Source organism: Lactuca sativa, chromosome 5, assembly GCF_002870075.4.
Source record: "Lactuca sativa cultivar Salinas chromosome 5, Lsat_Salinas_v11, whole genome shotgun sequence".
Classification (NCBI taxonomy): Eukaryota; Viridiplantae; Streptophyta; class Magnoliopsida; order Asterales; family Asteraceae; genus Lactuca; species Lactuca sativa.
In genome coordinates, this window is record NC_056627.2 from 296,419,712 (window position 1) to 296,432,581 (window position 12,870).

Here is a 12,870-nt window from a genome sequence, read left to right on the forward strand (position 1 = left end):
TTTCTCCCTTTTATTTACGAGAAACTACTACACATGGGATTCTACTCATCTATTCGAGATGAATGAAAATACGTCCCATTTTCGAGTCCCTTTTATTAAAGCACATAAAAAAGCAATACAAGGGAGAAAAATGAGTAGACTCCCATGGGTAGTAGTGGTGAGATCGAAACTGATTGTGGTGGAGAAAGCTTAAACATCTCGAATAGATTGTTGGAAACTGGAAATTGGACTCCTGTTGCTTCTCGTAAATGTGACGGATAAAAGTAATCAAAAGCCTCAATTTCTAAAAGGTGGCACAAAAAATCTTTAAAATAATGCACTGGAAATTGTCACAGCGTGGGAAAGAATATACCACATCGTGAAGTCGAATCTGAAAGAGACTAATCGCGACAAAAAAATGCACCATGGCGGGGGGAATATGATGGCCAAGTTGTGGGATCGAGAATGATAAAGTCCGATCGTGAAAATAACTATCGCCATGAGATGGCAAAGTGATGGCCACGTCATGGTTACTAGGTGGTTTCGAAAACAGTTTTTGCCCACTTTTTCTGGAAATTCTTCAATTCATCACTAGGCAGCTTTTAATCTTCTGTTTATCCCCCGAAGTCTTCACTAAACTCCTCCCAAGGAGACACGCGCCCCATACTTATTCAAAATTGTCATCTTCTATTTTTTTGATGTTTTTTAAAAAACTTCTCACGGCTTTTTCCAATTAAGCTTCTTTGTTGCTTTTTCTCCTTTGAATACTGAAAAATAAGATCTAGAACCAGAAAAAAAAAACACACTTGAATATTTGGTTTTTAAAAAAATCAAAATTTATAAAAGAAAACGAAAAACAAAAAATCTAAAATAAAAAGAAAATACAAACTCAGTAAAAATGTCGGGCTGCCTCACGAGAAGCGCATCTTTTAGGTGGAGTCGTGATCTGGACTATTTTCCGTCTATGTTGCGTTATGTGGAAGTGTAACCTCCCCATTCTCCATCATCTTAAGCCTTGTTCTTTTGTAGAAAACCCTTCTTTTGAATGCCTTTTTTCGAGCTTTATTGCATTATTGGGTTGGCAGCTTCATTATGCTTCTGTTTGGATTTTTCCTTCATTCCTACTTCTTTAGCTTTTGTCTTGTATCTCTCAGGGTTCATCTTGTCAAAATTTGATTTTATGTTATCTTCTTCTTTTTCTTCAACTATCTCTATGACTTGATCCACTATCTCTATGACTTGATCTGGTGGTCTTGTAAAAGTAAACACCTCAAAAATCATTGGTGTTGAAACTAGAGGTTTCGAACGAGTCACTTCTTTTTCTAATTGCTCTGCAGGTTCTTTATACTCCATGAACTTTGTGTTTTCTTGCTTCACTAGATTTCCCTTGGCACGATATGGGTAAGAAAGAGGTGGTTGATATGACTCGAAGAATGAAAAATCATAATTTTCTTTTATTGCCCATGACATGGCAGTATTGCCTCCACATCGTGGCGACTATGCAGAGTCGTGACTCTTTTCTTCCTTTTCTTTTTCTTCGGGCAACCGATTGGACTAGTTCTCTATATTGTCTAGGACCTCCATATGCACCATGTAAAGCCCTATTTCAAATCGTTACCCATTTGGGCATGGGTGATGATATGTAGATGGTTCGGGCATTTGGTTTGTGTTTTTTAGTCAAAGGGAATTTCATTAATTTGTCAGCTTAGTCTTTTATGGAAAGTGAATGTTCGTTCGGGATATCTTATTGCAAGTATGATTTGCTAATAGTGTAGAGCTTCTCGATACCTTTTCAAGGATAAAAGGATGGTTGAAATCGAAGTTGTATCGAGAAAGTTATGGCCTTCAAAAAATGTGCAGGTGTGCTTATCTATTTGTATTATGTTAGTGTTTGTATGTATCCTTTTGTACAGTCATGTGCATTTATATGTATTTGTTTGTGAAAATATTAGGCTGAAGAAGGAAATAACAATGATCATTTATCTTTTCATCTTGACAAGTCTCTAATTTGTAGCTGAGATGTAAATTTCAAAGTCATAGGACTGCTGCCATGCTCTTAGAACTTTAGAGGTAACAATGAGCCATGTTTTGAAATTCTATAAATATCCTCTTTATGTCTAACATGCTATTGATTGTATACAATTGTAATATGATACTTCTTAAAATGTTTTTTTCATGACCATTTCTTAAAATGGGTACCATATTAATATGACACTTCTTAAAATGTGTTTCTATAAATATACTCTTACTTATGCATCTTTTAAAGGTGGTTACTAATGGGATCACTTTACTGTTTAAAAATATCATTGATGGTTTAACTGTTTAATGTGTTTTTTCTTTAAAAGCATGCTTGCTAATAGATTATATTGAAGCTTTACCAATTATAAGTCACCTGTTTATTCTGCTAATTGGAAGAAATAACAAGGCACTTTCATTTATTACCCGCCACCCTTGAAGTGTTCTGTCCACTTGTTCTAGGTAAGAACAAAATGAATTTCGACACACTTTCCCATCTCCAATTATTATTTCCTAAATTTGTTTTGGTTACTCAACATCTCCATCTCATATCAAATATGTATAACCCCAGACTTCGAGAAATAAACATCTCATTCAAAATAACACATTATCTCATCACCTTTGTCTGATTCCAAAATTTGTAGATTTTATCCGCTACAGGTAAATGATTGTTATTTATGTATAATACTTATTTTGACACTATATTTTAACAAAAAAAATGCTTAGTATGATTTCTTATTGCCATTGTTTACATGGTTTTGTTTATCTGTGTCATATAGTGTCAGTGTTGGAAAAGAAGCATCAGGAAGAAGCTGGTCCTAGCTTGCATAACTGTAAAATTTTGTGATGTTTATAACAATAAAATGGAAGAATATGTTGCATATGTTGTTGCCATTTCTCTTGGGAGTGGTAAAGACATGATTTTATACAATTTTCATGCTCTTCCTTTCTCTTTAACCATATTTTATATTCTCCTTTAGATGGTGGGAAATCTAATTGAGCGTTTAAGACGATAAGTTTTGGGATGATGGTGTTGTATGTATGTGAGATTCATGAAGGGGGTTTTGAGGGCAAGAATCCCATATATATATATATATATATATATATATATATATATATATATATATATATATATATATATATATATATATATATATATATATATATATATATATATATATATATATATATATAGTTTGTTTTTAGTCGATCCTAATTCATATTAATTTATGAATGATGCCAATTCAGTCTTGAATCTCAACCATGACCAGTCTCCTTTATTTAAGTTTTAATAAGCATTTTGAATTCTTTGCTGTTTTTTAATTTTCATAACAAAATTTAATATTTTTGTATTAATTTACAAAACGTTATGTTTTGTATTTATAGGAATATTGTGAACTTATGGGATGTGGAAACTTCTCTGCAAGAGATTAATTGACATAAGGTCGATCTTCACAATAAAAGGGTACAATGGTAATTTACTTTCATTCAGTCAATTCATTCAGTCCATAGTAATACACATAAACTGAAATGTAAAATAGTAATCTACTCTCATTCGGTAATCATTGGATGAAAATGTCATCAATGTGGCTTTTAATTTTTTGGAAATTGTAGAAAAGGAATATGGGTGAAAGATTTGATCTTGAATAACACGTGACTCAAGAATTTGAGGGTGATACTACTTACTGATATCTTTACTTATAACTACTTATTTTCCTTTTGTTGGTAACAATGTGTTTATTTGTCTGAAATTAAGGCTCTAGCAAGAAATAAAGAAGTTGGCCTAAGTAGGAAATGATAAATTTACTTTCTGTTGCTTTTGTTGTTTCTGGTGGGATGGACATAAAAAGAACAGTAGGAGGTTAATGTAGATTCAAAATGAAAAAGATGTTTTTGTTTGGAGAGAAAAAGAACAACAACAACATCAGGTTACTTTAACTAGAAACCTGGATAATCTGGATGTATTTTCTCCTATATAATCCTTGCATTTAGAATGTAAAAGCTTTGAGTATAATTTTTTTTTCTTTAGCAATTATTAAAATTTGGTATCAGATGGAAGCAAAGTGATCATATTTTGGTACTGGATCATTGCTTTTTTACCTTGTTATTCTTTTTATTGGTATCAGATGTAAAATGATGGTTAGATTCTTAAATCGCAGTAGGGGTTACTTACTAACAACAGGTAAATAACAGAAACAAAAAAAAAAAGAGACCGGAAATATTTGATTATTAGGTTATATTTTGATGCAAAAATGTATGTTTGAAGAGAGTTTTAATGAAAGTCATATGTCTATATGTTTCTTCGGTGCAATTATGGTCTTTATTTTTACATTTTTTTTGTTTAGTTTTAGGGAGAATGGCATTTAATACAGTTTCTTTGTTACCAATATCACACAAACCATGGCGTTTGGTGTATATATGCAACAAGGATACCTAAGATGAGCTCTCTAGGATTTGATGAAATAGGATCTCACTCACTAACCAAGGTTTTGATGAGTTGAATTGCAATGGTGATTGAACAAGATAAAAGTGGGAATTAGAGTTCGTAATGACAGTTTCTTATGTGTTTTTTTTTTCAACTCTTAGAAAACCGGAGCCTGAGAATGTTATTGTGTCTTTTAAGTTGTAATTCATATTCTGGTTTTTCTATAAGGACCCCGATGTTACTTCTCCTTAAAAGCTCAAAGTATGTGGAATTAACTAACTAAAGGTTAGTGTTAATAAATAGGATACTTATTGCTAGATGTATGTATAACCTTTCAATTGTTTATGTGGTTATATGTGCAAATATGTGTATTCCACATCTTTTTTTTGTAATAAGAATACCATTTATGGTTATATAATTAATAATTCATTAATAACAAAATTCCATTATATCTCTGTATTACATAAAAAAAGAGTATATATAAAATACGTCCAAATATTTTATCTTTTATGTTTAAACAGGTCTAACCCTTAATGTTAATGGATAGGCATACAAGTCTAAGCCTTAACAGTAAGGGATAAGAATGTAAATCAGTTTGGAATTGGACAGGTACCGGAAAAATCGGAAACTAGGGATAGGAAATACTAAAACTGATTAAAAAATCAACAAAACCGTTAAGAATGACAACGGGGCGGGTTCGGGGCGGGGCATGGTTTCCCAAACCCGCCCCGATATCTTTCGGGTATCTTATCGGGGCACCCGGTTTTCCTGTCGAGTTTCGGGTATCTTATCGGGTTTACAGCAATTCATTACGAAATCTTTATTTCGTTTTGGGTAGCCCGGTGTCTTATAAAAATATGTGTTCTAGTCTCCCTTTTAAATTAAAATATGATGAATCACTTTAATAAAATTAACTCGACGTTATATTAAAAATTATTTGATTTAATTTTAGTGTAATATGTCAAAACATAAAAAAATGATCATTCATACCAAATTGTTAATAACTAAAAAGATTGTTCACAGTAAGTATTTTATCTTTGAATGTGTGCAGTTAACATTAAAAGGATTCGAGCATATATATATATATATATATATATATATATATATATATAGAATCGGGTCGGGTCGGTGCGAGGATAACCCACTCCCTGCCCCGAACCCGATAACAATTCGTTTTCCGACCCGAAATAATCAGGTTTCGAGCTGCCCCGTCGGGTTTGGGTTTTTTTTTTCCATCCCTAAAATCTGTCATCAGCAAACCAAAAATGATGGAAAAACAAAGGGTGTGTTTTCATTTTCGCAAAAGCGAAGGTCTGAGGGTTGGTGTGGTTTCTATCACGAAACCGATTCATGAAAACCGAACCGTATCGAAGGTGTATAAAATAAAAACACTAATTTATATTATTTAAAATATTAAGAAATATTAATACATATTATATTTTGACTTTGATGGTATGATTACCATTTAATTAGGATTTCAAAACTATCAAAAGATATCATTGGCCAAACATATTTTAAACCGGACTATATTCTACCCTACAGGAAACCAAATAAGCCATAAACCGAGAACCAAACTTAGAATCGATAATTGGACCGAATACCAAAGACCGGTTCCAATCGAAATTTGAAAACCCGACCGAATACCACTATGTTTTGCCTTAAACCGCACTATGTTCGTCCCTACAGGAAACTGGATAAGCCATAAACCGAGAAACGGATAGGATCGAGAATCGGACTGAATACCACTGACCGGTTCTAGCTGAAACCGGTAAATCCGACCGAATACCACTAACCGGTTACAACTAGCTTCGGTTCCTATTTGGTTTTATGTTAAAATATTTTATCTTTTAAGTTTATAACAAGTCTAAATGATAATGAGTATTTTTCGATGATGCATTACGTATATTTGGTAAATGATATGCTTTATATACAAACTAAATGTTGAAAAGAAGTTATCTACCACCAGCCAAAAGGAAATACATCAAAATAAAATAATTTTGTGTGCTCTTAATTTTTTTTAAAGAATAAAATATATTATTTTAACTTAAAAAATATATTTTTATATTAAACATAAAATAGCAACATATTTTCATATTTAATTCAAAATAGCAATATATTTTTAATTGTAACCCAAAATAAAACATTTTTATTTTAACTCATAATTAAAACATATTTTTCTTTGGAATGATATGAGAATGTTTATTTTTATCACAACCGTAAACATAATTATTTTTTTTAATTTTAATATCATCAAATATTTGGTCAAAATGCAGTTTTAAACTAAAAATAATATAAAACTAAACACCAATAAAATATTAAAAAAAATTAATTTTTATAACATTAAAATTAAATTAGATGTATTAATGGACGCAAGCGGCAATAACCTAACTTAAACCTTAAGGCGGCAAAACCCTACCCTAAGTGGTTGAGGAGACATGTGAAATCACTCTTCAAAGAGGAGTAACCCAGGTTTAAATCTCGAAATTGTTTCAACCGATGGATGCCCCCCCCCCCCCCCCCCACCCCCAAAGGATCTTTTAAATGGTTGGTTATAACGTATTGTCAAGCATACAAGGGCCTAAAGGTTTTCCTTCTAGGTCATTAGCGATGACTCATGTTAGGTCCTCTCTTAATTAAAAAGACCTTAACCCTAAGTCGTAAATACAAACCATTAACCCCAACCCATAAGGCCCCCAACTTATACACATTAAATATTTATTTTCCTCTGTATTGCGACGGTTACAACTATTTGCTTTCACAAATTCGAACGAGAATAATATGTATATATCTTGTGTTCATTGAGATAAATCATGTTTTAGAATGAAACTAGTTGCCGAAAGAAACTATTCGTTATCGTCGTTTTGCGTGGATACACCAGTAGTATATATATATATATATATATATATATATATATATATATATATATATATATATATATATATATATATATATATATATATATATATATATATATATATATATATATATATATATATATATATATATATATATATATATATATATATATATAGTAAATACATAGCTTTAACTTTGACATGATTGTATTTAGGATAAAACAACAAAAAATAAACGAAATTAGTATTAAAGAACGAAAACATAAGAACGCTTACCACAAAAGTTTTTTATAAAAAATATTATTTTGACCACATAAAAAACAAATGAAATTTATTAATTTACTCCGCATTTTTTCAACCAATGTTATTCTTATAGGTGAAGGTAGAGTGAAGAAAGTCCTTTATCCATCCAACCGATTATTGAGGTAAGAATGTTTGACGATGTCAATTAAATAGTAACCACCACCTACAATCCGATTGTTTTTCTTTCACTATACATTCGGAGTTGTCAACTTTCCACTTTCTACCCACCAATCATTGTTTTTCTCTAACACCACCATCATCGCCATGCATGCAATCACCCAACATTCCATTCTCACCACCCAAGATTCCCACCATTTTCCCAATTCAGACAGCGGTCTGTTTCTTCACGGAGCTATCTTCAATTCCGATCGGCATAAGCAAACATGTCCGTTGTTTGCCGCCGCCGTTACCACTGCCTCCTCTTCCTTTCCCTCTTCCTTTTTTTCCCTCCATGTCTCTCTCAGCAGCCCCCCTCTATTGCCCTCCTCCATTTCAAGAATTCACTTTCCAAATGCGATTCGTTAACCAATTGGAAAGACGATGGATCCCATCCATGCGACCCAAATAACGTGTGGATCGGAATCATCTGTTCCGATGGCCAGATTAACAGCATCAACCTCGCCGGAATGGAACTCCAAGGACAACCCGACATTGGCGCTTTGGAGTCCATTGATGGGCTTAAAGCTATTAGCCTGGAAAACAATGCTCTCGTCGGCCCCATGCCGGAAATCAATCGTCTTCGTTTTTTAAAAGCTTTCTATGGTGGTAGCAATTGGTTTTCCGGCGTCATACCTTCAGACTTTTTCCAGACCTTGGGCTCCTTGAAGAAGCTTTGGTTACAACGTAATAACTTTTCTGGACAGATTCCAATATCGGTTGGAGAGTTGCCAAATCTCAAGGAGCTCCATTTAGAATACAATGAATTTTCAGGACCCATTCCAGCATTTTCAGACCCAGATATCCTAACCACCATTGATTTATCCAACAACAGACTACAAGGAGAAATACCCAAAAGTTTAAAGAACTTTGATGCCAAAGCGTTCGATAACAATGCCGACCTCTGTGGTGGACAACTATCAAGAGACTGCAACGCACCTCCAAATCAACCGGGATTAGAAGACTCAACGGAAACAAAATCATCAACACCATGGATCATTATGGTTGTTGTTTTGGCTTTGTTAATCCTCATCATTTTTGCCAGAGTAAATCAAGTACATGAAGATTATCAAAATACGAGACCTAATTTGGGCAAGGGAGGTATTAATGAAGCTGTTGTCAATATCCCACCCGTCATCAATAGATCCACAAGCTCTGGTAAGAAACCGCAGACTAACATGGAGCCCCCAAACAATAACAATAACAGCAGCGGCGCCAGCAGCAGCGCCACCGCCACCGCCACCGTCACCCCCGCCCCACTCACCGCCACCGTCACCCCCACCCCACCCACCACCGCCACCAACATTACCGTTAACCCTAGCACCAATGTCAAGGAAACCAAAGATCCACCCGCCCGCACAGCCAAAAAAGTAATTCCTCAATTACCAGTGAAACCGGCGGCAGGAGACCTCGTGATGGTGAATGAAGAAAGGGGAATCTTTGGGCTATCAGACTTGATGAAGGCTGCAGCTGAGGTGCTTGGAAATGGCGGATTAGGGTCTGCATACAAGGCGGTGATGCAAAATGGAGTATCCGTCGTGGTGAAAAGGGTGAGAGAGATGAACCAGATGACCAGGGAGGTGTTTGATACAGAGATGAAGAAGCTAGCGAGATTGAAGCACCAAAACATATTGACACCATTGGCATATCATTTCAGGAAAGAAGAGAAACTCATGGTTTCAGAATATGTCCCCAAAGGCAGCCTTCTCTATGTTTTGCATGGTGAGAGCTTCTGTATAGAATCTACAACATTGACTATTATATTTTTTCCTTCTTTTTTTTTCTGTATACAAAAACATGTTATGAACTTATGATTCGTATATACACTTACAGGAGATCGTGGGATCTCCCATGCGGAGTTAAACTGGGCTAACCGATTAAAGATTATAAAAGGAGTTGCACGAGGAACAGGTTTCCTTCACTCAGAATTTTCATCGTATCCACTGCCTCATGGGAATCTGAAATCGAGCAATGTATTGATCGGATCAGACTTCGAGCCACTTCTAAGTGATTACGCTTTCCATCCAATGGTTAATGAAACGCCGACAGCGCAATGCATGTTTGCTTTTAAATCACCGGAAGCGATGCTTTACCAGAAAATTAGCCCAAAAAGCGACGTGTATTGTCTTGGCATCATCATCCTGGAAATCGTGACAGGGAAATATCCGTCGCAGTATTTCAATAACCAAAAGGGTGGAACGGACGTTGTCCAATGGGTACGATCGGCTCTTGCAGAGAAGAGGGAAAAAAGCTTAATCGACCCGGAGATATCATCGGAAGGGGAGGCGTCGGTTGCGCAAATGGAGAAGCTTCTCCGTGTTGGAGGTGCTTGTACTGCAGATGAGCCAGATGAAAGAATCGACTTAACGGAAGCAATAAGAAGAATTGAAAAGATAAGTGTTTGAGGGAGTTATTTTTTTTATATAAATTGGACTTCTGAGGAAGGACATGGCATAAAGAAGGCTGGGGTGAAGCCGATGGATGATGACATCAAGGAACGAATCTAGTGAGAGCTCTCGCCTTCACATGCAAGACTACATTACGTAGATCCATAATCTTGTTTTACTTAGATTAGGAACATTCTTGATTTCTTGTCAAGTGAAGAGTGTGGAAACAAACATGTCTGAATCAAATAATGAGTTGTGATGCATGTAAATGCAACACATGGCTCGCAATCAAATCAAAGAGAAAATACATTCAATAGCAATTGTGTAAGTGTATCCCTACAAATTGATTATTTGAGGCAAGTTAAAGTTTCTCACGGCTTATGTAGGTAATTTAGGTAAGGAAATAAAAGTATATCGTCATATTGCTATTACCGGTAAAAATAGAAATACGTTATCTATATCAAATACATTTATCATTTTGGGGTAAAGTTTATTTATGTTTGTTAACCTAATAATATTTTGGGGTTTATTTTGTATTGGGTTTTATGATTGGGCTTTTTCGCTAGGAAACCCTAATTAATTTATCTATATATTATGTCTTTCCTTTTCATTGTATTTGTACTTCTCTTTGATAATAATATGAAACCCTAGCCGTTATATGTATTTCATTTGTTAGTTTACATGGTATCAGAGTTCGGTTGATTATCTGTAGTTTTTCGTTTTTTTTTTTGGGCGATTACTGTTCATCGGAGTTACTGTTTATCGACACTGTTCATCGCGCGGTTACTGTTCATCGAGTTACTATTCACACGATTACTGTTCATCGACACTGTTCATCGTGCGGTTACTGTTCATCGACGAGTACTGTTCACGGTTACTATTCATCGGCACTATTCACGTGTATTGTTCATTGTCACCATTTGCAATTTTGGGGTATGCCTTTTTTGCTCGTTTCTATATTTGGTTTGGTTTGATTTGTTCGTTTGTCGGTTTTGAGGGTTTCGTTTTCGTCTAGCTTTATTGATTTCGAGATCTTGATTATTTTTTGCTACTACTCGTATTTACTATTTGACTGATATTGAAATATGGCCCCAAGAGATGATTCACTTAAGTCCATTAGTATTCAACTTGATGGCAAAAACTATGCCTATTGGAGTTATGTTATGAAAAATTTCTTGCGGGGTAAGACTATGTGGGGGATTGTTACAGGTGACAAGAAGAAACCAACAGACGAGAAGGTCGCTAATTATGAAACCTTACTGGATTCATGGGAGACTGATAACTCCAAGATCATTACTTGGATTAATAATTCTGTCATCCAGTCTATTGGTACTCAGTTGGCGAAGTATGACACGGCAAAGGAGGTTTGGGATCACTTGGCTAGGTTGTATACTCAGTCTAACTTTGCAAAGCAGTATCAGTTAGAGTTTGATATTCGAGCCCTCCAACAGAACAATCTTAGTGTTCAGGAATTTTATGCAGCTATGTCGGATTTGTGGGATCAGTTAGCTCTTACAGAACCTGATGTGTTGAAGGCTTTTAAGCCTTATATTGATAGAAGGGAAGAGCAACGTTTGGTTCAGTTCTTGATGGCATTACGTTCAGATTTTGAAGGTCTGCGTGGATCAATCTTGCATCGTACACCTCTTCCCACTGTTGATTCGGTTGTTCACGAGTTAATTGCTGAAGAAACTCGTATCAAGTCCCATGCTGACAAAGCTCCCAAGACAACCACTCCTCCTGTCTTTGCTGTTTCACAACGACCCCAATCTTCAAACCAAAATCGTCCCAGAGTTGCATTTGATGAGTGTGCTTTCTGTAAGAAGAAAAACCATTGGAAGGAAAATTGTCCTTTACTAACAAGCAAGGGAAATCAACAGCAACAACAAATAAGATCACCAACATACTCTCAGTCTTCACAGCAGAACAAGTCTTCTGGACAGTCACGTCCCTCTTTTTCATCTTTTAGGCCAGCACAGTACGTTGCTGCTACACCTTCAGTTGAGAATGAAACAGATTTCACACCACCATCAGTCTTGGATCCACAGATTGTTGAGCAGTTCAGACAGTTCTTAGCTACCAATCCAACTACCATGTCAGCTTCCATGTCTCATTCAGTTCTGTCTTCATCCAACACGTCAGGTATTCCTTCATCCTTGTGGATATTGGATTCTAGTGCATCTCATCACATGTCACCATATTTTTCATCTTTTGCTTCATTATCTTCTCGTACACCTATCTCTGTTATGTCTGCTAGGGCTACACCCATGTCAGTAGAGGGTGTTGGTTCTATTGTCACTCCTTATATATCTTTAACAGATGTTATTACATTCCTACACTTGCTTTGAATCTTGCATCGGTCAGTCAGTTGTGTAAATCTAGTTGTTGGGTCTTCTTTTCTGATTCATTTTGCTGTGTACAGGACATTCGGTCTCGGAGGGTGATTGGGATAGGCCGTAGACTTGGGGAGCTTTATGTCTTGGAGCAGCTACATGTTGCTGATGTTGCTGCATCTAGTGTTGATTTTTCGTCTTTTCGTTTAAACCCTTCATTGTCTCCTTTTTATCTTTGGCATTCTCATTCTGGACATGTTTCAGCGTCTCGTTTACAGTTTTTGGTTTCCACTGGTGTGTTAGGCTCTTTGAAATTTGATGATATTTCTGATTGTTGTGGTTGTAAACTGGGAAAATTTTCTGCTTTACCGTTTAATAAAAGTGTTACTCGTTTTGTTGCTCCCTTTGATATTGTG

At 35.4% G+C, this 12,870-nt stretch overlaps 1 protein-coding gene across 1 annotated transcript; it reads left to right on the forward strand.

Annotated features, from left to right (window-relative positions):
* Positions 1 to 7,844: 7,844 nt before the first annotated feature.
* LOC111892497 (pollen receptor-like kinase 3) lies at positions 7,845 to 10,444 on the forward strand. Its single transcript, XM_052764054.1, has 2 exons — positions 7,845 to 9,456; positions 9,568 to 10,444. The coding sequence occupies exons 1-2, from the start codon at positions 7,962 to 7,964 to the stop codon at positions 10,137 to 10,139; spliced, it is 2,067 nt and encodes a 688-aa protein (XP_052620014.1). The 5' UTR covers positions 7,845 to 7,961; the 3' UTR covers positions 10,140 to 10,444.
* Positions 10,445 to 12,870: the final 2,426 nt, after the last annotated feature.

Coding starts and splice junctions, on each gene's coding strand:
- LOC111892497 (XM_052764054.1), top strand. CDS start 7,962: ATGTCCGTTGTTTGCCGCCGCCGTTACCACTGCCTCCTCTTCCTTTCC. Junction 9,457..9,567: donor CCTTCTCTATGTTTTGCATG/GTGAGAGCTTCT, acceptor ATACACTTACAG/GAGATCGTGGGATCTCCCAT.